The sequence below is a fragment of the Miniopterus natalensis genome, chromosome 2, assembly GCF_054644295.1.
Source record: "Miniopterus natalensis isolate mMinNat1 chromosome 2, mMinNat1.hap1, whole genome shotgun sequence".
NCBI classification, from domain to species: Eukaryota; Metazoa; Chordata; class Mammalia; order Chiroptera; family Miniopteridae; genus Miniopterus; species Miniopterus natalensis.
The window spans coordinates 153,007,992-153,034,350 of NC_142082.1; the positions used below are offsets into that span (position 1 = coordinate 153,007,992).

The 26,359-nt window shown below is 39.7% G+C and overlaps 1 protein-coding gene across 3 annotated transcripts in view; it reads left to right on the plus strand.

Annotated features, from left to right (window-relative positions):
* TMTC1 (transmembrane O-mannosyltransferase targeting cadherins 1) overlaps window positions 1–26,359 on the plus strand; it is a 236,810-nt gene that overhangs the window by 23,114 nt on the left and 187,337 nt on the right. For all 3 annotated transcript variants that reach the window (XM_016199096.2, XM_016199095.2, XM_087814742.1), the window contains exons 3-5: window positions 6,867–6,940; window positions 9,271–9,447; window positions 12,908–13,114. In XM_016199096.2, coding sequence (XP_016054582.2) covers window positions 6,867–6,940; window positions 9,271–9,447; window positions 12,908–13,114 — 458 coding nt within the window. The remainder of the gene's footprint in view (window positions 1–6,866; window positions 6,941–9,270; window positions 9,448–12,907; window positions 13,115–26,359) is intronic.

The following is a 26,359-nucleotide window of genomic DNA, read 5'->3' on the forward strand; positions in this document are numbered from 1 at the left end:
GTTTTATAAGTTCTTTATGAATTTTGGATATTAACCCCTTATCAGATATGAATTTTAAATGATGAGAGAGATATATATAATTTTTTAATATTCTTTTTGGCTGTAATGTGAAATACTAAAATCAAGGGCTACTAGCCATGTAGAATACAGGGTGAGGCAAAAGTAGGTTTACAGTTTTCATATGGACAATAATACAATAATTAATAAATAATAATACAAGAATTAACTCTGTGTTTTGCATACTCACATCTGTATACCCACTTTTGCCCCACCCTGTATACGATGCTGGTCAAAGGCAATTTTTCAATCACAGACAATATTACATTTCTGACAGATAATTTTAAAAGTACAGTTGAAAATCTGTGCTTAGAATGTCTTGGGGAAATTGTTTGCAGGAAAGAACAAATGCCTGGGACAATAGCAGTCCTAATTCTGTTCTTGCTGAGTAGGAGAACATAAAACTTCGGTGGCCTTTGGCAGTGTGATCATGAGCTGATGACATTAGGTTGAATTCTAAATAAAAAAGAAAAATCCTGTTAGCAGAATGACCTTTAAGAAAAGGTTTCAACAAGCTTTTGTACTAATCGGAAAAAAAAAAATCCATGGTAACGGAATTATAAGGGCAGAAGAGTCCAAGGGTTGGACATTTATTTAGGGCGAAGTGTTAGAAAAACGACTTGCATTCACAGGAGATGAGGGAGGTGTAAGAAGAAGGCAGAGACATTTGACCTACATAAGAATGTTTACTAGGAGGTAAAATCAACAGACTGTTATTTAATTATATATATGAGTTCAGGTTTCTAAGGAGAAGGGCAGAGAATTAGAAGAGAAAGATACTTGTAGAAGACATAGTGATAAATTATTATAAAAAAGAAAAATAGAACATAGTGGGTGGGAGAGCAGTTAGTGGGAGATACATCTCTCCTCCGTTAAAACAAAAACAAAAATGAGGTCATAAATTATCTCAGGAAGGACTGAAGATTTAACTTTTGTGGGGGAAGAGGTTTAGTTTAAACATGTTGATATGATTATATTTAAACATATTGCTGTGATTAAGGATTTGCTTCATTAATTATGTAATCAACAAATAGTTAATGAGTACATGCTTGGTGCAGGCACTCTGCTGGGTGCCAAGGGGATATGTGGGTACATACCAGGGTCCCTACCCACACTTTGTGCTTTGGCTTTTCTAGGAGACTGTGAATATACATGTAAATACATAGAAGACCCAACAATGTGTTGTAATAAAACTAAGAATCCCAGCAGAGGGACAAGTTATTTGCAATTTAAGTAGACAGGAACAAATTCATTTACTTCCTCAGTTTTTCAGCAAATATTTGGGAGACTGTAGTGTAGTCCTCATGCAGGGATACAGTGATAAATGAGATAGACCCAGACCTTTCTTTATTTAAGGCTTTGGGATTCTTGGAAGGGTTTCCTGACAGTACGTTTCTTGGGAAATTGTGAGAAAAATCAGTAATGGGGAAAATCATTGTAATTCTCCTAGGAGAATTAAAACTCAATCATCATAGAGACATCACGGGTTTGAAGGAATGCACTTTACTCAAAAGCATGAGGTGTAAATGCTGACACATGGAGTTGAAAGTTAAGGCCAACGTTTCTAGTACAGGGACAGGAGCACATAGGAGAGAATTGTCATGATCCAGTCAGTCTGTCCGGCCTTTAGCTGTTGCCAGGTATTAAGTGTGTGTTCCTGGCTCTGTCTGAAGCTAATGGAACTCGTCCTTGTAGATAAAATGATTAATAACTTTATACAAATCCTGAGTGGTATTCCAAGAAGTAATACGTTTCGGGAGCAAATTAAGTCCTTAATTGGCAGTTTCCACGTGTGAGTCTCTTAAACTTGCTCAGAGATCTGAATGTTACATTATTTAAATTCTACCCAATTCACTGATGTTTTTCCACTGTTTGAATATTTAAAGGATACAGATCTCAGGTTGTAACTACCCATTTGGAGATGGAAACCTGCAACGTGTGGCAGAAATACATGCTGCCCATCTGCTTGTATTTTTGAGCGAGTCTTTCTGTACTTCCCGGTACCCTACAGTTCAGCTGACATTGTCACAGAATCAAGCCCAAGGGGCTTCAATTTAACATTCTGTCTTTGCTGCCATCTCCCACTCCTGCCTCCTGTTCATTTACTCCATGCTCTCATTCCTTTATGCCTTCTCTTCCAGAAACCTGCCTGCCCTCCCTGGCCCAGGATTCACATTCCCCTATCCTGAGCTTCCTGAAGTCTTCCTTGCCTGTCCCTTGTTTTAGTGTAGAAGGCCAGCCTTTCCAGGAAGACTTCCCAGATCCCACAGTCAGAATTAATCTCTTCAGTCTTCCCATGGCAATGATTTCTCCTCTTTATGAGACATGCAGTTTTCCTCTATCATATTAATACACTCTTTTGACTCCTTACCAGATGTTAAACTCCTTGAGGCAGGTTGTGTCCCTCCAGCTGACATAATACCTGGCATATAGGAGGCACTTGGAAACTGTTTGTTGACTGGAATAAAACATGCAGTAACTGAACATGATGCTATTGACTAATTGAATCACAGTGAACTGCTGGTCTAATACTTGCTGGCAAGCACCCTGTTTTTAGACATCTAACCCCCTTGCCCCAGAGACCCTAACTCAACACGAATACAGAATATAGGTGTTCAATGAATGCTTGGTGGTTTGAAATTGGCAACAGAGTCTATCCGTGTTAACACTAACATTTTAACACTCAACGCTGACCTCTGCTCCAAGGGGCACTGCTTTCTTTATATCTGGGCACGTCCAGCTGGCATATTCTGCTGCTGCTGCAGCACTAACTGGCTGCAATTCGAGAAGCAGGGCTTCAGGCTCCTTTAGTGCATTAGTTATGCTTGCCTAGCTTATTATTGCCTCATTCCAGCTTGCTACACTCACTATCAGCTTGCAAGTCTTGCTGTTGTCCAAGTTGGCCACATCAGTTGTGCTATGATGGGCGTCCCTCTGGGCCCAGATGCCTGGCCTTATCCCAGGACTTTGTTGCTGGCGAGCTTGGCTGTCTGTTTAACCCTCAGGAGGGAGGCCTTATAGTTGATGCTGAGCTCAGTGGTCAGAGGCAGTGGTGTGCACTGAGCAGATTTGGGCTTCACAGGTGGACCATATGCAATTAATTGTTGCTTTACAGATGGTGAGTGTGAGCTGGGCCTTGACACTGAGGTGACACCACATTGTCACTGCCCACCTCCCTTGGGTCATGCAGTCTGAATGATTTGGAACTCAGGTTCTTCATAGATTAACGAATCATTGAACAAGAGTGTGTGTGGTCTAAGCAGCCACTTTAGGTAATAGCTTTCAACTCTGCACTGCCAATGATATTTGACCATGTCTAGTTTCTCTTGGTAAATTGAACTAGAATTTTCCTCAATATATGACTTGCTATCAATCTATATGCAGGCATATAATTGAATTATTCTTACTTATATTTTAACTAAATAGATATAATAGATTATCCAATAAAACTAAATTAATATATCATAGATGCAATCCTTAAAGTAAAAAGATGATTTCCATAAGCCACTCAAAACATCCTGTCTCAGTGCTGAGTTTGACTCCCTTTCTCTGCAGGGAACAGGAAGAAAGAAGGGCGCCAGTGTCGAGCGTGCACTTGATCTATATCATCTCATTAATTACAATAGTAACATGAGGTGGGGCTGTTGTACTCATTTTAAAGATAAGAAAACCGAATCTCAGAAATTAAAGATAACGGCCCCGCCGGGTGTGGCTCAGCGGTTGAGTATCAACCTAGGATCCAGGATATCGCAGTTCGATTCCCGGTCAGGGCATGTGCCCAGGTTGTGGGCTTGATCTCCGGTCAGGGGCGTGCAGGAGGCAGCCAACCAGTGACGACTCTCTCATCATTGATGTTTCTGTCTCTCTCCCTTCCTCTCTCTGAAACCAATAAAGATATATTTAAAAAGAAAAAAACGAAATTAAAGATAACAAAATTGACTCTCATTTAGGTGGCAAAGGAGTCTATGTTCAAGCCTGGGATGGTCTAGCTCCCTGCCTGTGTCATGGCCTCTCTTTTATGACTGCAAAGTGTGCTCATTTAATGAGGATATTTTTAGGCATATTTCCCAGAAAGCTATTTTCTGCTGTTAATTATTGATTGAGTCCCTAACACACTGTGGACTTCAGGTCCTATGTGATTTGGGCGATGCTATTTTCTGTGCCTGAAATGTTAGCCCAGTTCCCTTCCCTTGTGAACGGCTCCTCATTTTTGAGATCCAGCTCATACGTGACCTTCTCTTTGAAGCTGTCTTTGAACCATACCCCATTTTTTCTTTTACAGTTTTCTTTCTTGGATTTAAAAAAATTAAGAGAAATTAACACACATTTTAAGTAGTGCAATAATAGAGATTTATAAATAGTACTCTATCTCCTACCTCTATTCCATTTCTGCCCCTTTCTGAATAACACATTAAAAACATAATATCAAACTTAAAAAAATGTAATGACCATATACTCTTTGTCCAGATTCACCAATTTTTCAAATGTTGCCACATTTATTTTATCACATTTATTTCTTCCTCTCTTTCTCCCTCACTATATAATAGTTTTCTGGAGGGTTTGAAAGCAGGTAGCATTCACACCCCTTTATACATTAATAATTTAGTTGTATATTCTAAAACTAAGGCCATCCATCATCGCTTCTCTTTAGTCTCCTTAAATTTGGCATAGCTACTAGTTGTCATATCATTCTGTAATATAATATATAGCTTTAAATATAATTTAAACTTTGTGTTAGAATGTATATAACAAAATGTTAAGATATTTATTATAACTTTGAAATCCATAATGTCATATAATATATGCTGTATACACAATTGAAATATAAATATATAAGACATACTACATATTATGTAATTTATAATATTTAATTTAAATGTATAATATATAAAATTTATAATATATAAATAATATATATTTTATGTAAATACATAATATAGAAATATGTAAAAATAAAATATGAATATAAAACAAAAATAAAGATATATAACATATGCATATATAATTTATTATTTAGGTACAACTATACCTGTAATATGTAATAATATATTTATGCAATATTATTTTATCATATATTAGGTTATGTGAATTGTAATATAATTAGTAAATCAAGATATAATATCAATTAGAAGATACTAAGATATGATAATATTTAATGTTATAAAATGATAATATAGAATTACTATGTTTTATCTTTTATTAATAGAAATATATATTAACTTGTGTGTTTTAATAGAATGTTCTTATTCTGGGTTTGTCCTGTGATTTCTCATGATTATATCCAGGTTATGCATTCCTGGCTGGCATACTACACAAGTGATGTGTCCTTTAGGGTAACACTTGCAGAGGCATGCCATATCCACTTGCCCTTTATTTTATTTTATTATTATTTTTTAATATATTTTTATTGATTTCAGAGAGAGGATGGGAGAGGGAGAGAGAGAGAGAAACATCAGTGATGAAAGAGTCATTGATTGGCTGCCTCCTGCGTGTACCCTACTGGGTGGGGATCAAGCCCTCAACCTGGGCATGTGCCCTGACCAGGAATTGAACCGCGATCTCCTGGATCCTAGGTCGATGCTCAACCGCTGAGCCACGCTGGCTGGGCCCACTTGCCCTTTATTGATGAGGTTGAGTTTTATTCCCCAGTCAAGGCGTAATACAATGTAATGCATTTTCTCCATAGTATAGTTATTCTTTTTATTTTTCCAGCTAATAAGTAATCGGTGAGGAGATGGTTTGAAGCCCTGCAACTATTTTGTGCCTCATTAAACTTTCATACCTTAGATTTAGCCTGCCTTGATACTTTGTGATGTTTCTTGACTGCTCCAATCTTTACTCATATGGAGAAGCAAAGTGGCTATTTTCTAACTGCACTTCTCCCTCTATATTCATTAACTGGATTTTTAATGTAAGGAAGAGCTCTCCATTCTTTTCCACTCACTTGCTTACAGTGTGTATGTAGGTACTATATGTGCGTTCATCCCTCCGTCCATCTATCCATCCATATATTTATTATCAGTATTATCAGACACTCATGAATGTCTTTTCAATGGTTTATAATTTTTAATGTCCTAATTTATTTTAATGTTCAGATTGTCTCATATTTGGTCAGTGGCTTGTCACTGGCTTCTGTGTCCTTTTGACATACATGTGCCTTTCTCACATGAGAAGGTGATCCAAGCTTCTCTCGTGTCTCCCCAGCCTCAGCCCTGCGGTCCGTGCTCTCTTTAGTGGAGGAATGGCTTGCAGTTAGTGCCAGGATGGCCCTTTGCCACTGGGGTATTTGCTTTTAGGCCCTTTCAGTGACAGAGCTAAGAAGCACACACATGTGCACACACTCACATAGAGCAATGATGAGTTCATATTTATTCCCATTCTTGTCAGAATTACTGATTCCTCAATGTACTTTTCATAGTGCTGTGTAAATACCTCTGCTCCGTCAGCACCCAGGGCCCAAACACTAGCACGCAGTCTGGCACTCAGTCACTGCTTAAAAAATATTTCTGAATAAACCAATACATGAATAAACTTTGATGCTGTGGATTAACCTTCTATGGAAGGAAGGCTAAAGATGAAGTGAAGCATTAAAATCTTGCTTCTACCTTCCTCTTTTTCTCTTTCTATATACATATTGTTAAATATATGTGATCACCGGAGGTGGTTAGTCATATATCAGAATTTGAAGAACCGTGTGTTTTTTTTGTTATTATACTTTACATTCATCAAAAAACAAATACATTTCTGTAATGGTCTTCTGAAAGTAATTTTCTGAAGTTTTCATTTTTAATTTTTTTCAAACATCCTAGGTGGCTGGAATTGTTGGCAGAGCCGATGTGTTAGCATGCCTGCTGTTTCTGTTGGCCTTTCTCTCCTACACTAGGTATGTAGAGCTAAGAATGTCCTTCTCTGTGATTACAGTCATGCTGTTCCTTGGGAATTTCTGCTGCGTGGGGGGGACTCGGAGCATCTGCCTGAGAAAGGAGGGAGGCTTCTTGGCAGTGAAATGCTCAGAGAGCTTCCCAAGGACCTGGCCTAGGGGATCCTCTCCTCACCAAGTGCTGGGGTGTTCTCTCTTCCAGCCACATGCTGAACCTTGTCACAGCCTTTTGTAGGAACTGCCCTCCCAGTACCAGGACAAGCTCTTGTTCTTGATTCCCCGTACTTGCAGTTTCTTACTGAGAATGGAATTTGGAATCTTAGCTCTGAGCCAAAGTATATTGGGTGTAGTCCTCTCTCTTGTTTTCTTTCCTCTTATCCTCATTAAAGTAGCTCAGAGCTTGAAACAAAGCTGAATTGAAAGTAGTGTTTCTCAACTGTGGTTTTCCAATTTATATATTCTTTCATCAATATACAGAAGCTCCTTGCTTTGGGATATTGAAAAGCAGTGAAACAATTTTCCATTATATTGCCTCTTTCCCCCCAGTGTGAGGTTTTCACCGGAGTTGTGACACATCCCCATAGGAAAAGGGTCAGGTTGAAGAGAAAATGGAAACGGGGGTAGAGAGCTCAGAGCATGGCTCAGAAAAAGGCCCAGTGAACCGGGTTGCCCTCCTTTGTGGAGGACAGCCTGGCTAAGGATTTGTGAACCTTTCTTTGGATCAGTTCACCTATCTGTACTATTACAAAGCCCAGGGGCTGTAAGGAACAGTGTTCCAAACCAGTGGGCATCAATATGCGGCAAATTTGCCCCTACTTCCCCCAGGGGACATTTGATAATATCTGGAGGCATTTTTGCTTGTCACAACTTGATAGACCAAGGATCCTACAATGTACAAGGCAGCCCTTACAGTAAAGAATCATCTTCCCCAGAACACCAATAGTGCTGGAATTGAGAAACCCTGTTGTAAATCAGTTTAGATTTTGGATCGAGAATGGAATGAATTAAGTCTTAGGAAGTTTTAGTAAAGAGCAGAGCCTTTAGGATGGCACCAACCTTCTAGTCCTGGCTTTGTGACCTCCCACTGCATTGCTAGCCATGCATAAGGGTGTTGTGAAAATCTTAAAAATATAAATCCAAATTCAACAGTTGTTTCCTGTTTACTTTGGTGTTAGAACAAGATTAATAATGGCTTTTAGTTTAAACATGTTCTTCCCAGCTTTCTCTGTGTGGTTGATCTATTTGGGAACATGATTAGGCCTGCGGTGTTTCCATATCTATGGTAATGAGCTATACAAGTACAGGTTTCTACTGTGTGTGCCATTCTCACTTTTAGCAATTTAAGCTGTAGACCAGCATTGAAGGAGAATGCATATCTACTGAAAATCTGGCATATAGTTTTATGCAGTTGCTTCAAGACATAAGAGTAAGGGTAAGACATCACAAGGACAGAAATATTGGCCTTTACTTCAAAGGAGTAGGAGCCAGTGGGCGTGGCACCTGCCGCAGGAACAGTGATGTTTCTTCCTGTGGGGCTGATTCCATTCTGTAAGATGAAAAAAGACTTTACAGTTCTGGAAGGCTCTTGAAAATCCCTACTGGAAATTATACTGAGAAAAAAACTTTATCTAATATGTCCTCATGAGAAATAGATTTTAAAATACAGATTAGGCAGAAGAAAAGAAAAAAACTAAAACATCTGTGTTTTCATCACAGAGAAAAATGATGGTTATATTTTAGTGTGGGTGTATAGATCTCCACTGATTCCTTTGTTTTGTGTACAGAAGCATATCAAACACCTTCACTAAGATAATAATGATGATAAACACTTAACATGTAATTAGTCACTTATTGAATTCTCCCTCTAACACTGTGGTCCCATTTCACAGGTAAGGGAACTGAGGCAGACAGGCAAAGTAACCTTCCCCTTAACTGCAGAGCTATGATTTGAACGCAGGAGACCTGGCTCCAGAGTTCATGCATATGGCTTAGTAGCCTGTGCTACTCACTTAAAATATAGTCACTTAACATCTTTCCATGTCACTAAATATATCTCGATGGTAGCATTTTAAATGGCTTTTTAGTGTTCATTTATTATATGCCAGGTTTTATCATAATTTTATATACCTTAATTTAAGTATCAAAATCAGTATTAGTCATTTACTTCTTTCCATCTTTGCAATTTTAAATAATTCTACTCTTGAAGACATCTTTGTTCACCTACCTATTAAGAATACAATGAAACTGATGTTAGATCTTATCGTTGAAAGGTGGCGTTTCTTAGCAATCCGCATTTCTCCTTAGATTAGAAGAATCTTGACCTTGTTTTTCAGGAGTGTGGGCCAGTGCGGTGTTGGGGAGTGCTTCCCTTCCACGGCCTCTCCCTTCTTCTTGCTGCTCGGTTTGTTTCTGGGGACCTGCGCAATGCTGGTGAAAGAGACGGGCATCACGGTGTTTGGAGTGTGCTTGGTTTATGATCTCTTTTCCCTCTCCCACAAGCAAGAGAAATCGTAAGTCATTTCAGTGTTTTGATATCAAGCAGTGCATGTGTAGAGAAGCAGCACTTAAATCAATAATTTTCAAACTTTATTTTAAAAAGTATAACATTGTTGTTAAATGTAAGATAAATCTATTATATGTTCAAACTCTTCACATTTTTATAAAAATCATGGGGATTATAAAACTTAGGAACTGAAAAGTATCTATGCTACTTGCAAATTTATATTAATGATCTTTTCTGGTAGTAAGCCACTGAGAAATCCTGATCCATACAGAGCAGCAATTGCGAGTGGGAACGTTTGTTAAGATCTTGCCTTGAATCTGCTTTCACATGCGTGTTATCCATCAAAGGGCGCTGCCGAGTTGGAGTCTGCTCTAGAGTTGATGTTGTTACCTAAGAGTTTTGAGAGCCTGGTTTTGGAGCTTCACAACGGGCCAGTCTAAACCATACAGGAATACATACTCACACATCGTATGCAAATCAAAGAACAAATTTATTTAGTAGCCTGTTTTTATTTTAAAAATTTAAGGTACATTCATTTTACCCCGTGGACTGCAGCTGATAAGAATGACTAAGGCATATTAAAAGTTCAGACACATCCTATAATTTTCTTCCTCTATTAAATACATAATTACTAACAATTTGACATGGAGACCCCATTTTTCAGTAATTATAAGGTTTTTACTTTTGAACTTTTAAAAATGGGGTTCACTTATTTTCCTGCCATGTCCAAAGAAGAATTTTATCTTTTGAAGAACGCTGCCTTTTCCTTCTACTCCCTGCCTCTTTATACTTCTTGACATGAAGATAAGAGCAGGGTTATCGAGCGGCAACAAGCTGAGACGAATCATTAAATTCTGACCACCTTCCGGCCTAGGTGTACTTGGACATCATTTAAGTAGAGTTTAGTGCTCTGTCGACTCCCTGGAAATCTCAGAGGCGTAAAAGGAAGGAACCCAGTTATCATTTTGACTCAAGCTCATGCCAGGAAAGCTGTGAGCCAGAGGACCTCCCCTTGGCTTACGTCAGAATATCTTTCCTCTGTATCCTCGCAGCTGATGGAAGTCATTGCACCCTCCCCCCCTTTTTGGGAGAACAACCTGTCAGACTGTTGCTCCCCACTTTCTTTACTTCCTCCCCACACCCTTCCTGCCTCCGCCTCCTAGCGTCTTTCTGCTTCGCCTCACTGACGGCGGGCAGGGCGGGATAACTGACTGCACCCCCCCCCCCAGTCCTGTCCAGAGCCACTTAGCCTCATCATCGACGTCACGTCTCCTCTGGTCTTGGGACTGCCAGCCCAGTGTTGCCTGTACTCCTTCATTCTTCGTCTGGTTTCTGTTGAGCCGGGCTTTTTCCAAGAGGGATAATTATTTCTTTTATTCCTTTAATAACCTCTCTTGGCCTCCGTCATGAGCTGCTAGAAGGTCTGTGGAAGGAATGGTATGCCAGTATGTCGCTTAGAAGTTGCACAGCTCACAATCTGTGATTTTTTTTTTTTTTTTAAGTAACTTGCAGCTCTCAAAACCCGCAGCTCTGCATAAGCGGAGACGTTCATTTTTTCCTGCATCCTTCTGTCCGACTCATTATGTACCTGGCCAAGAATAAAAGATAAGATTCCTTCCCTCAAAGAGCATATACAGTACTGGGGGAGACATTACATAAGTAATTACGTGAGTAACTGATTACAGCTCTGAACGTGGTGAGAAGGAACCCAGGGCGTGTGACAGGGAGACCTGGGCCACGATGGCCCAGGTCTGGCCATGTACCAGGCATTGCGTGTGCCAGGCCATTTACAGGCATGAAGTCACACAACGCTCACAACCATTGCCCTCATCTTGCAGAGGAGAAGATAGAGGCACAGAAAATAACCTCTGCAGTCACCCAATCCTGAGTGGAGCCAGGGTGAGGACCCCTGTCTTTGTGACTCCAGTCACAGGTTTACCTCTGAGCCATCCCCGCCTCCCTGGGAGGAACAGAAAACAAGGACCTGGAGACCTCCCAGGGCATCCGCTGCTCAGGAATTGAGCTCACATTTGTATCATGAAACCAGCCCTGACGTTTTGAATGTATTTATTGGGGGTTTTGACCCTTTGAGAATCTCACAAAATTGTATCCCCATTTCCCAGAATAGTATACACACAGTTTTCACAAACTCTTAGGGATCTACACCCCACTTTATTTGCTAACTTAGAATAAATATTTTGGCACTAGGTGGTTCTCAAGGTCTCTTCTTGTATGATTCAGGCAGCAGGAAGGAAACAGTAACAGAAACAAATGTTGGAAGCGCTTTCCTGCATGAAGAGCAGTTTACTCCTAAATTTTAAGGGGACCACACAGATGGAGTGGGGTTTCTTTTATTTCACATCACCTTCAGGAAGAAATGTTTTTAGTGAAAGATGAGCTCCTGAAAGTTAAGTTTATTTATTTTTTAAAAATTAGGATATAATTTCCGACATGCAGAGAATAACATTCCCTGACCCCAGTCCCTAACCACTCTCTCTGAAAGTAACCACAACCCTGCATCTGACGCTTTTCATTTCTATGATTATTTTTATGCCATTACTTCGTATGTATATACCAGTGAATACCAAAGAGTATTATTTAACATATTTTCAAACTTTATATAAATGGTATCACTGGCTTTTCTTTTCATCTAACATTAGGCTTTAAGATACATCATTGTTGATACAAGTAGCTCTAGTTCCCTTCGTTTTAACTGTTGTATGGTACTTACTTATCCCAATTTATTTACCCAGTTTTCTGGTTTGGGAATTTAGATTATTTTCACAATTTTTGCTATTGTAAACTATGCTGCAGTGGATTTTCATGTGCAAATACACATGGGCTCCTCTGGGGCTGACCATAGGAGTGGCGTTGCTGGGACCACAGATCGGTGCATGGTCACTGTGTCATGTGTTGAGACAAGCTCTTGAAGTGATCATAGCACTGTCTCAGGATCCCTTAGCTCCACATTCTCCTCATCACTTGGTGGGATCACACTTTCCCAGTTTTTGCCCATCCAGTCCTTATAAATTGTATCTCAGAAGATTCATGAAAGAAACGTGTACTCACAGTACTTTGGATGGATCAGCTGTGAACAGTGTTTTACAAGATCATAATTATGTAAACCCCGAATACCACACCCATCAAATATTACGAGAGGAATTTATATGGAGGATGAGGGGTGAAGAAGTGTGTGCGTGTGTGTGCGCGTGTGCTGGTGACTATATAGGAGGGACTGAGTCTTAGTTTTCTGTATTAGGAAATCAATATAATAATATGTCCTACAATTTTAAAAAAGAGAGAGAAAATAATATAGTTATGCTATTTTTAAAATACTGTGGTCCATACCAGAAACAAAAGAGCTAAAACCCTTGAGAATAGTTGCTTCCAGGAGCAGGACTTTGGAGTGGGACAGAGGACTGCTCTTCCTTGTTGCAAGCCTTGTCATTCTGTTTGACTTCATTTAGGAGCAACGGGGCCATCCATCAGCGCAGCGCCCAGCAGCCTGGGAGCCCCCAGCCCTCCTCTGTGCCAGCGCCCCCCCTCCGGCGGAATGGCAAGCAGCAGCGGTTCCCTCACAAAGCCGCTTGGAGTGGCTGCCACTCCCCACTGCCAGCAGAACCCAAGAGCGGCGGGTTCCCGGTGTCTCCTCGAGCTGTGTGGTCCATGATGAGGTACTGGGCTGGGCTCCTTAACTGTGTGTTTTCACCGTCCAGCATCACCTTTGTGGGCCGATAGGAGAACTGAGGCCCTGAGTGGATTTTTGTTACCCCCCCCTCGTTTCTCTGCCTCCCACTTTCCTTCCCTGTATTAGATCAGATAAGAAAGGAGTAGCTAGAAAAAGCCCTGCTATCTGCTGTTGTTTAGACGCAGGGGGTGAGGTGTGGTCCTGCGAAGACTCAAGAGCAAACGTTTTGATTTTCTGTTGGAAGAACCTTGCATGGAGATCCCAGCCCTTGTTTTCTCAGGGAGGAGAGCACTCTACCTTCCACCTGCAGTCTCTCCTTGCTCTTTGTGTGTGATAGGAATTTATTATGGCACAGGTATGGGAGAAAGCCCAGGGGACTCTGCCTCTCAGAAATGTTCTTGAGGATGCAGGAAAATCTTTAAAGTATGGGATTTTCCTTCTTTTTAAAAATATTCCAAACCTAGCCATGAAAATTAACATCAATTTATCACAACGAGGACTCACTAAATTAGGTTGACTCTAAAATAGCTCAAGCCATGGGCAAGTCAGAATTTAATAAAGATGGAAATTCAATTCATACTGTTAAGCAATTTACCACTTCAGATTGCTGTTCTTCTTTTTCTCTGTAGTTCGAGAAAACTTCCTCTGTCTCAGGGCCTATGTTTCCCATTCCTACCCTTTCCTGTTGTGTTTTTCCATCTTGTTTTATTCATTTATTAAATAACTATTTTAAATAAAATACCTATTGGGTGTCTACCACGTGCCAGGCACTGTTCTAGGCACCAGGAACGTCCTGGTGGGTAAGGAGGACAGGGTCTTTGCTCTCGTGTCACTTTCTTTCCAGTAGAAGACAGACCCTGGCTGACCAACAGGGAATGAAGGGTGTGATGGAGAGTGGTGGGGGCCCGGCCGGAACAAACCTGCACTGGTGGGTGGAGAAGGCCTCCCGCATCCTGCTGCGGGAGCGGAGGGGCTTGCCCTGGAAGGTCTGGGCAGAGGGTTCTGGGCGCAGGGTGATCAGCAAGTGGGGATCGGAAAGTCAAGGTCGGGGGGCAGGGTCCAGGAAATGAAGGGTCGTGTTAGCCACGGAAGCAAGCTTCAGTTTGATTCTGAGTGGAATAAGGAGACTTTGGAGCTGTTTCTTTGTTTGTTTGGTTTTTGCTGTTATATTTTGTTTTATCTGGTAATAAATGATTACATTAAATATCCGGCTTCACCTTGGCACATGATGTTGGGGACAGGAATAGAGCAGGGAGAAGAGCTGAGAGGCTTTTATACAGACTGAGGGAGAAAGAAAGGGTGTTGGCTGAGGGTGATGGCAGCGGGGGGTGGGGGGGGTTGGGATTTCTGTTGGAAACCCATCCAACAGGACTTGCCCATGTCAGGGGGAGGGGAAGGAAGGAAGCAAGGAGTTTTGGGCTTTTGGCTTAAACAGCTGGGTGGACTGTGGCGTCAGTTACTGAAATGGAAGGTCAAGGGGGGAGAAGTTTTCTGAGGGTGGGGGGAGAGAGGGTAAAGCCATGGTAATTCTTGAAATTCCTGAGAAAGAAAGAGAGAAACTGTCAGAACATTGAGGAAATCTTGACTTTTAAGTGGAGGGCCATGGAGGAAAAGAAGGTAAAACATTTGGGGAAATTATAAATTTTTTTAAGGAGGCAAAGGAGGGTAAAACAGGAATTCCTAGAGATTTGTGGATTTCTGAGGTGGGACAGAAGTCAGACTGCAGCCTGGCAATGAATTCCCCGAGGGCAGGGGTGGCTGCGCATTTTGCTCCTATCTGCATCTCCTATTTCTTTCAGTGTCTGGCTAATAGAAGCTGCACAAGTATTTGCTAAGTGAATACGTTAATGAGAAGCTGGTAAAAAGTGTTGGAATTTAGCATACTTAGAACATACTCAGTAAATGTGGCAATGAAGGAGTGGGGGAAAGGACGATAACTGGAGGGCAGTTAGGTTTTTTTGCTTTTCATTTTTATTTTAAATTTGATGAACATGTGTCTGCACCTAGATAATTTGTAGAGAGCACAGATGAAAGATGCTGGCGCAGAAAGGGACAGGTGAAATATGAGTACCAGTGGTGTGCTGGTAAATGTTTAATACCTGGCTTCCAAAGCAAGGAATCCTGACCTTCGGGTCTGTGCCAATTTCCACGTCAGTAACTCCTACCATGGCTTATTTCAAGCTACAAATGTGACCTCACCGAAGGCGGAGTGGGGGGAGAAGCGCTGGAGCCGACCATGGTGCAGTAGTTCCACTGCCTAACGGACAATAGACATAAATAACCTCAAGAGCATAGCTACCAGTAAAATAATTAGGAAGTGGTGAGTTTTCAGTGCTTATCACCTTTGTTTTTAATAAGATTAATTTTAAGTTAATATAATTTAATATTCAGTAATGGTGGTGTTTAATAACTGACTTGCAAAAGACCTAAAAATTTAATAGTCCTGTCTTGCATGCTGCTGTGAGTCAGCTGCCACACACTGGAGAAGGTCCTTGACCCGAAGGAAGAAAATTTTATGTTATTGATCTATGTAGCAGGATGAGGGCTAGCAGTTCCCATACATTATCCCATGCAACCATCACAGTAACCATTTAAGGTAGATGTAATAGTTCTCATTAACAGGAGGAAATGGAAGATCTTAGAGGTTAAAACACCTTGTCCACATTTGCATACTAAGTGGGGAGGTCAGGATTGGAACTCAAGCTGTGTGACACCCTAAACCTGTGCTTTGCCCACTTGCTGGGCTCTAAAGTCCTTAGTCCTAGGTGAGCGCTTAGCCTTGGGGATGAGGCAGGAGGACATGGTGTCATCCTCTGCGGAGCTGGCTTCCCTGTTGAACTCTCCGGGGTAGACAGATTCTTGTAGCCGTCCTTGGGTTCACAAACGAGGCACCTCTCAACTTGTTTTGATATATGGTACTGGTGCTAATATACATAATTAGATGGCATGCTTTTGTAGGTTCTGTTTTGTTTTTTAACCCTGAGCACCAGGCTGTTTTAGAGAGGATGATGCCTGGAGACCAATACACCGCATAGCTGGACCTGGGTCAGAGTCTCATCAGGTTAACCCGTTTGTGGGCAGGAAGGACCATTATCCCTCCCTGGGAGGGAAAACTCTGGTACATTTCCCTTTTTGCAAAGGAAACATGTCATATATTGTAGTATACATTTAATTAGTATTAAAATCAGTTATGAAAGCTGTGCTTATCCTTTTGTCAGAAGGTGATCAGGTAAAACAAGTAAAAGTGCAAAGAGGCAATGTTATCTTAATTCTTAAGATCTCTGCAGACAGGGGCGAAATCATCGCTCCTTCACTTACTTGATCCTGGACAAGTTGTTCTGTCTCTGTGGGCCTCAGTTTTCTCACCTCCCAAAGGGGAGGTAATAGCAGTACCTCACTCTCATTCTACCTGTCAGGACTGCAAGCTGTAGCACATGTAATAAGCTTGTGAACAGGTGCCTGCACAGAGCGGCCAGTCAGTGTGTGGCAGCCAGCAGCATCATTATTAGTAGCTTAGTGTTATGACTGTGTGGCTTTCTGAACACCAGGATGCATCCTGAAAATGGTAAATCTGCAGTATGCAAGCAGGGAGTGAGTTTCTTACTGAACTTCAAGGCTGTTTGCTAGTATGTATTTGCATTGCATGCATGGCATTAGACTGACTAAAAGTTGGCTAAATACCATCAGGTAAAATGTTTTCAGAAGTTACTATATACAGGAAAAAAATCCCAACCCAGGGACAAATCCTACTGCAAGTCATTTAGTTGCCTTTTTTCTCTGTGTGACTTAGTGATTTGGCATATAGGTAGAAAGTGCAATGAAAAACCTAGGGCTTAGGGTATATGCTCTGGACTTCGATGGTGTTTCAGTTGATACTACCTTGTACTCAGTTACTCCATGTGAGAAGAAGAATGTTTAGTATATAGCATTCCTTCTCCCTACCCTCTTCACTACATCAAATTCATTCACACCTAGACACTTGCCCTTTTACAGTAGAAAGCTCAGTAAGTTCTGCATTAAATCTTATCTTCAGAACTCATATAGATGGGTATGCCTGTGTATCTATAGAGTCATTTCATATATACTTGATAGATTTAATATTTAGATAACAGTGATAACACTAGGCATTGAAGACACTTCTTGTCTAAAGTGTTGCTCATTTCCTCCATTTACTTCTACCTTGTAGGGTCCATCATGAATCATTCATTTGACAATATTTAGTGAGCACCTACTATGTTCCAGACATCATTTTGAGCAGTAAAGTAAACAAAGTCCTGTCTTCATGGAATTTAGCTAGGTGATGATCATGGCCTTTTTACTTAAAATAGACTCATTTTTGTGGGTGAGACAGTGGTTAGATTTTTCACTTTAGTGGGTCTTAAACATTTTTTGTATAAGTGCCTTGTACACAGGCATGCAAATCAAGAGACTAAGACAGGTTTAGGGCTAGAGAACAATTTGGCACGAAAGTGAGCGTGTGAGGTAATTAGACTTAAGGGAGGCATTTAAATATTTTGACCTTCGCTGATGGAATGGGTAACAGATCTCTTAAGCGTCATTTTAATGCTTTATTTCTGTAGACCATGAGTTCCACTCCTTTCCCCCAAAGTAAGCAGTGCTGTGTGGATTAAACTCCTGGGATGGGGTTTTGAACCATTATTGCACACGTAGTATCCTCTGAGTAGGGCAAATGTGTTTCAGATCATTGTTAATATCCTCATATCAGCTTTGAGAGAAACTTGGTGAGCTAGAGAAGTGAGATTTGTAGGTGACAGAAAAAAATATGTGTTGAAAGCCCGTATTGCAGATGAATAGCTAGTTTCCCTTGCACCTCCCCTCCCGCCACCATTTCACACCTTTTCCACTGACCGATCACACATGTGCCATTTGCAGCCTCACCTGGCTGCTGCTTTCAAGAGGTGTAGAGTTAACGTAAGTCTATAAGGGAAATGTGTCCTGCAGTTAAAGGTGAAATTTGTGAGCTTATATTCATAAATTCCCTCCCCTACCTAAAATTTAATGCAAGTATAAACCTCTATGATGAATCCACTTTGAGAACACAAATCACCATAGATGAAATTAAAAAGTTATTTTCAAAAAGAAACTATGTCAGTTAGTTACCAGGCTTCTTAATGAACTGTGTTTATTGGGATAGTGTCATTAATGTGCTGTTAATGTTCTTTGTGGGTTGATTTACCCAAGCTGGGCTCCAACTTCCCTTATAGTAGCTTTTCTCAAATATAGAGTTTACCAGGAAAGTATTCCCTTTTGTGGATGGAGAATTTGAAAAGTTTTTTCCCCCCTCTTACTACAGTATTTGCTAACCATTAGTTGAGAGTGATGTTATTCCTCCTGAACCAGTTTTGGCCCAGAATTAAAGTCAGAGGACTTAGAAAGGCATGTAAACATTTTGACCTTCACTGACCCTGGCGTATGTGCTAAAGCAGGAGTTTACCTTGATGAGTTCACCTGAAAGCTCATTGAAATCTGCTTTGGTTCTTGAACTGAACTCAGCACTAAAATGGATCATTCCCATAAAGTGTTCCTTGGCTTCTCTCAGAATTTAGCACTACAAGCTTCCAAATAAATCACATGCTAAGGAGGCAAAATTTCTTTTAATTTATGGATAGCAGTTGGTCGAGTTCTTAACTGCTGACAGCCCTTGGTTCATTGTGCTTAATCTTGATTGGGTACCAGTTCTTGGCAATCTTCGATCCCCTGTGAATTTTAGTCAGTGGATGATAAGTTCTTTCCTTTCTTGGTGTAGAGCAATCAGGCTTAGGCATCTGCTTTCCAACCGGATGCACATATGTTGAAAGAGAAAACTATCAGGATGTAGGCATTTCTGGTTGGCATGCAATTTTGTCACTGCTACAGTAGCTCCTTAGAAGAAGATCCCAGGCCCATGTTCCTTTGCCAGCTCAACAAGTCACCTTATGGAGTACTCAGCCTCTGTCCTGTGTAGTCAAGAGGCTGGGGGACCTCCAGGCCACCAAGCATTTCTCCTTTCTTTTGCAGAACACAGCTAGGGCTCTTCGGGTGGTGTAGGGAGTTTGCTGCTGATTTTTTTGCTCTTTTAGTTAATGTTACCATCATCCTGATTAATATTTTTTTGTCTTTTTCTTTTTTAATATAGCCTGCAGAGAGGTTATGGAGTGATTGTAATAAAAGCAGTATTAGTTCATCTTATAAGATGTAAGCACTCAGGGTATATATAAATAATTCTTTCACGAGAACATTATTTTACGCCAGGCATTAGATCATGGTAGTTTCATGTATATTGATGGGATTTCCAGTTTGTTGCTCTGAAAATTGTCTGACACATGTTTTGATCTGGTACTAAGTTCTGTAGATTAAATTTTAAAAATACACATGCCTGAAAAATTTTTTTTTTTTTTAAATTCAGGAAGAGTTTGGAGGCACCTTTTGTTCAGCAGAAGGAAAAAAAGAATTGTGGAAATATAAATGATTTGACAATTCTCTTATAATTCAGAAGCAAGCATCATGATCATGATTTTCACCAATAATCAACATTTTGGGTACTTCTGTAGTTCCCGTGGAGTGGGCATTTATCAGCGGCCAGGAATCATGTTCTAGGTTTTATATACAGCTTACAATTTTAATTCTTACGAAAACCTATGCGGTAGACGTTTGCATAGCAGTAAAGTGCATACATACAGATTACCTGGCTTCTAATTCTGCTCTACTGCTTGCCAGGTATATATGCTCCTTGGCAAATTACTTCAATTTTCTATGTCTCAGTTTCCTCATATGTAAATGGCAGTAATACTAGTACCTACTCCATCAGGTATTCTCAGGAACAAATGAGTTAACACATGGAAAGAGCTTAATATAGCTTTTAATTGTGGCCTTTTATAAAGGGTAGTGCTATGATTTAAGTTCCCTCACCACCATGCTTATTTATGCCAAAGTCACTGTGGAGGAATTATTGTCTAGAAATCTTTTTATAGCATTCACCTTTTCTTTGCTGTATTTATGAAAGAAAGTAGTATAGTCTTGATTGGACTTGTAATGATTTAGTTATTTTCTCTCTTTTCACAAGCTTACAATATTTTAGAGGGAAATGATTGTGAAAGAAAAACTTTCTTGTAGCAATGATGGAAAGTTCAGTGGGGTTTAGACACTAATAGAATGCCTGTGTTCACACTTATTCCTAAGTGATGAATGCTATCCTCATTATAAGTTGTTGCAGAAGATATGCTTAGTTTCTGAGAGTAATGGTTGATTTTTAATTAAAATTTTTTGATGTATTTAGAATTACTATTGAATAAAACATCACTTTAATAAACAAACCATTACCTTGAAAATCAAATAAAAACTTAACTGACTAGTTTTATAGATAAATGACCTTATACTTATATAGGGAAGATGTGTTTCATGTTGTAGATTTATGAATTTTTAATGCTATCCATATTATCCAAACCATGATCTTTATTACTTTATATATAATGTAGAAAATGCACATTGATTTTGAAATCACCCTAGGCAGCAGTCTCCATGAGAAGCCTACCATTAAAGATTTGCTCTTAACGACTTAACCTCTAAAAGTCTTGGTAAAATCTTTAAAAGGAACATAAGTACGGATTTTTAGGGGATGAAGGCAATTCATATATCATAATTCTGAAAAATGTTAAAAAACCCCACAAAACTCAAACAACCAGCCACAGTTGGACGGAGGGAAGGATGATGTTTGTGTCTCATGTTGAGAGCTAGAACGGCCTCAGCACGTAATGAGTAATCAAGATGTTTCAGCTTTTGAGTGGTAGAGCTTGTAGTTCCTGACAGTTAAGTCTTCATCTTAGATTTTTTTTGTTTGCTTGTATTTGGCTCCTTTAAGTAATTTTTTTTGGTGACTGTGAAAGGAATGGGACTTGGTGAAAGGATTTATGATCCATCCTGCATTTAGGATAAAAATAGTTTTTATTTAAAAAGGTTGTCTATTTAATTATAAAACTGCACTTCTGGTTGTCATGCGGTCAGTGAGAGACCGTGTGTAAAGTTTGTTTTCCTCCATACAGTTTGTTTTCCTCTTCTTTACAGCATATAATTTACAGCTACAATGGACAAGTAAATCTTTCATGTTAAGTTGAGATCGACTGTCAATCTCCAGATATTTTTAAGCAGAAAATACAGGTGTGATAATCGTTAATGACTAAGAGAACATGATGTCTTGAAAATTACAACTCCCGTCATTGCCCTTTGCTGTTTATGAAAAATCTGTGCCATGTCGTGTTGCCGATCATTTTTTTGAAAGTGAAGAGCTATTTCCCCGGTTGTGCTGGATGTAAAGAAGCAAGAGGCAGCGTGGGGTAGTGGAAGGAGTCACGGTCCAGTTGGTGGGAAAACTGGATTCTGCTTTGATTCGGATTTGCTCTGGTCCTTGGGCCAGTTACTTTACTCACCTGGATCTGTTTTTCTTAAGGGAGACAGGATGGAGTGGTCTCCTATCATTTGTTACTCTTTCTAAGGTCCATTTTGGTCAGATTCTTATGAAACTGTGCTATCGCTTTTCCTGTCGCCTTTGGATTACTGTATTCCATCGGCATGTATGTTGTTGGAAGTTGTGCGGGAGTTGGAGGTTGACCCTAAAATGAGCTACCAAAATGAGAGGCTCTCATGGTGCATAAACAGACCACACAGGAAATTTTGCTAATGTGCATTTTGTTATTTTCTCTTTTCCTTTTCCAACCTTGATTCTTGACTACCTAAGTCTTTGGTACGTAAGCCAAATGTATTGATAGAAAATGTCAATATTAAAAAAAGATTGAATTTTGCCTTTTACATATTTTGCCTTCAACCACCATCATAGATGTAAGTAACACCGTACATTGCAAACTGACTCCTGTTGGCTCTTCAGAGACAGTTTGTTGATTCAGTTGATTAATAAACATTTATTAAACACTTACCGAATACAGATACCTTAGGGGTCATTTCTTGCAAAGAACAAAACTTTTTAAAAACTTGTTTAAACAAATTGGGATACTTATTAAAAGGATACACTAGACTCTTAACAGCACCCCGTCATGGATATTGAGCCTGATTTCTGGACACAGAAACTGGCAAAGTCAGAACATTTATTTTTTTTGCCTCTTTGGAACTTCATGATCTCTCTTTTTTCCCCCTTAAAATATGTTGTTTTCATTTTATTCTCTTTTTAGAGTGACTTTTCTTAATTTTGTGAGTACAGGGTTACCTGCATTGTCATTTTAAATCTCTGTAAGAGATGGAATATATCCTGACTCCAGATTCTCAGAAAAAGAGATTCTGATTGACCCAGCATGGATGAGCTTACATCCCAGTGGGGAGGTCATACAGTGATAGGTGTGTGTGCACTGAATTATGGGATGCACAGGATAGGATATTTTAGCCAGCCTGGGAAGTTTGGCTCGAGCTGAGTCTTAATAGATGAGACAATGAGCTGAAAAAAGGTAGGGCTGTCTGTCTTCCCAGGCAGAGAGCACAGCATGAGGGAAGACACAGAGGAATGCACTTGCAAAGTGTGTGTGTGTGTGTGTGTCTGTGTGTGTGTGTGTGTTTGTGTAGCTACAAGTGACTCAGCATGTGAGTAGTGGGAGACAAGGCTGGGAAGATAGGCAGGAGCCCTCTCGCAGAGGAACTTGGGAGAGATGCCACAGGACTTTGATTCCTATAGATTAAGAGCAGCTAGTGTGGTGTCATGCTCATCTTGGTTTTAGGAGAATCTGAGCGTAAACCCAGATGGAACATATTATTTAAGTGTGAAGACTAAAAAATTCAAACCATTTGATATTAATTATTATGTTTTGGGGAATGAAAAAGCAGTAGTTACGAGATTGTTACCATAATTATTCCATATGTGTGAATGCTCAGCATTTCCTCTTTGTTTTTTAAGATCATGCCTTATATAAAATTTTCTTTACACATTTTTTTTGGTCATTTTAGAAGAATTCTCATATTTTAAAAACGTTAGCAGGAGCCTTTAGAATGCACTTCCTCGTAATAGGAAAAAACTATGCTATTTATCCATACCTGTTAATGGATTTAAGCCTTTTCAATTTATTATTTTTTTCCAAAGAACAGAAATTAATGGAAACTTCATGAAAGTGATAATCCCTTCCTATTATGCATTCAGTATGCTAAGACATAATATGTGTATTCTTATGTGTTTTGTGTCCAGGCAGCTATTATATTTTGTATTGGGGCAGATAATTGCTTTTCTACTTGGCAAAGAAAATGAGCAGATGTAAAATAAATATCTTTTTCTGGCATGATCGATTCGGGGCTCTGCAACCTGAGTTTTTATAAGTGGTGCAGCTATCAACTGCCAAGAATTCACTTGGGCCAAGATAAATCCTGACCAAGCCTGTATATCAGACTCATAATTTTAGAACTTGAATATAAGAAGCAGAGTTTAGTTTTCACAGAAGGAAAACAGTATGTTGACTTGAGGCCTCTATTGATGCAATTTTCCCTGAAAGTGATTTTAGAATTTTTCCTTGTTTAACTTTAATAATGATGGAGCAATGGCTTACCCAGTGGTGGGTGCATGGATCCTGGAGTCACACAAAGTGGATTTAAGTCCCAGATTTCTCATTTAGTAGCAATGTAAATTTGGATTAAGTGATTATCACATTTATACAATAGGATAGTTAGTAATAATTACTATAAATGGCATGAAGTATGGAGAATTTAGCACTGGGGGCAGTACAGTACAAATACCTAACTGCATTTATCATTGCCCACTAATCTGAAGATGTCCAATCTTTCTGTAGTTGGCCATGGGGGAAATAAGCTGCCTGCCTAATACATTTGTGGTGGTACTTTTCAATGTCTTGAGAGTTTTGTCTTAATTATTTATTACCTCTTTCCCATTGGGAAGTAAAGGGGAGCCAATATGAAATGCCTATTACAAGCCAGGAGATAAACATGGATCAGCTTATTTAACTGTTACCATGTCCTTTAGGATTAAGTCTTCCCACCACCACATTTTCACATGTGAAAGGCAAGGCTCGGGGAGGCTGCATAATTTGCATCGCATTATACAGCTAGAAAGTGGAAGATCTAGGATTTGAACCCACATCCTTTTGACTTTCCTATGTAGGCTTCTCCAGCTGTAGAGGGTCAAGCCCTTTACAATGTTTCCTGGAAAGAATTACTAGAAACTTCTAGAAAGGACTATCATGGCAAAAGCAGAAGCATCCCGAGAGCACTGATCTGTTCTTTTCTCTGTATCTTACGGAGCCTGGGTGACTTTACCCCATTTACAGTGCAGATGCTCTGCCTGACTGTTGACCATGTCATCGTCATGCTAACAGAGATTTCTCTATTTAGAGCACCCAGCTCAGCACTTTTTAGAAGGACATTCTTTACCTTAAAGTGAAATGCTGGGTGGGATGTGTCACATTTCATCTGTCAACTTTTTTCAAAAGTTCTCTAAAATGTCAGTGAGTTAGCTGTTCAGTGATAGATGAATTCCTAGATTATCGTGTCGCTGAATTTTATGTTGGATGGTGATGTTGCTCTGCAGTGAAACTTCTTTATGTGATATTTCTGAAAGATGGAGTGTGTGTGCCTTGTGGACTTTTGATTGAGACTTTTTAAAGTTGATACATATCTGGGAAAGCATTCACTGTGGGTGTGCCAAACCAGTGTTTCCTTGTGGTCGTGGTGGTACAGTGGTAAGTCATTAATTTTTTAAAAAACTTATTTTTGTAGAGAAATTTTAGGTTCACAGCAAAGTTGAGAGGAAGGTACAGAGATTTCCCATATACCCTTTACCGCAACACATGCATAGCTTCCCTCATTATCAACATCACTCACCAGAGTGGTACATTTGATACCAAGAATGAGCCTACATTGACACATATCTTCCACAGTTCATAGTTTACATCAGGTTCTTTCTTGGTGTTGTACATTCTAAGGGTTTGGACCAATAATGTATAATGACACATATTCATCATTGTAATATCAGTATTTTCACTGCCCTAAAAATCCTCTGTGCTCTGCTTATTTATCACCCCCTTCCTCAACCCCTGGCAGTTAATCATCTTTTAATTTTTTTATAGTTTTACTTTTTCATATAGTTTTGCATAGAATCTCATATAGTTGGAATCATACAGTATGTAGCCTTTTTAGATTGGCTTCTTTCACTTAGTTTACTCTATGACTTTTCATGGCTTGAAAGCTCATTTCTTTAGTGCTGAATAATATTTCATTGTCTGACTGTTTTACAGATTATTTATCCATTTGCATACTGAAGGACATCTTGCTTGCTTCTAAGTTTTGCAATTATGAGTAAAGCTGCTGGAAATATCTGTGTGCACATTTTGTGTGGACATAGGTTTTTAACTCCTTTGGATAAATGCCCAGGAGTGCAGTTGCTCTTCATATGTTGAGTATGTTTAGTTTTATAAAAAATAGCCAACTATCTTCCAAAGTGGTTGTACCATTTTGCATCCCTACCAGCAATGAATGAGAGTTGCTGTTGCTCCACATCACCGCAGCATTTGGTAATGTCAGTGTTTTTGCTTATGGCCATTCTAATTTGTATGTAGTAGTATCTCCTTGTTGTGTTAATTTTCATTTCCCTCATGACATATGATGTGGGACATCTTTTTGGATGCTTATTTGCCATCTGTATATTTTCTTTGGTGAGGTATCTATTAAGGTCTTTGGCCTATTTTTTGTTTTTTAAATATATCTTTATTGATTTCAGAGCTAGAAAGGGGGGAGAGAGATAGAAGCATCAATGATGAGAGAGTCATCATTGATCTGCTGCCTCCTGTGTGTCCCCAACTGGGGATGGAGCCCGCAACCCGGGCATGTGCCCTGACAGGGAATCGAACCTCAGTCTCCTGGATCCTAGGTCGATGCTCAACCGCTGAGCCATGCCCAGCCAAGCTGGCCCATTTTTAAATCAGATTGTTTCTTTTCTTATTGTTGAGTTTTAAGAGTTCTTTGTATATTTTCAGTAACATTTCTATATCATACGTGTCTTTGCAAATATTTTCTCCCAGTCTGTGGCTTGTCTTCTCTTTCTCTTGATATTATTTTTCAGAGGGCAAAGTTTTTAATTTTAATTAAGTCCAATTTATCAATTATTTCTGTGAGGGATCATGCTTTTGATGTTTTATCCAAGAGTTCATAGCTATAACCAGGGTCGGCTAGGTGATTTCTTTATGTTACCTTCCAGGATTGCTTTAGGTTTGTGTTTTATATTTAAGCCTGTGAT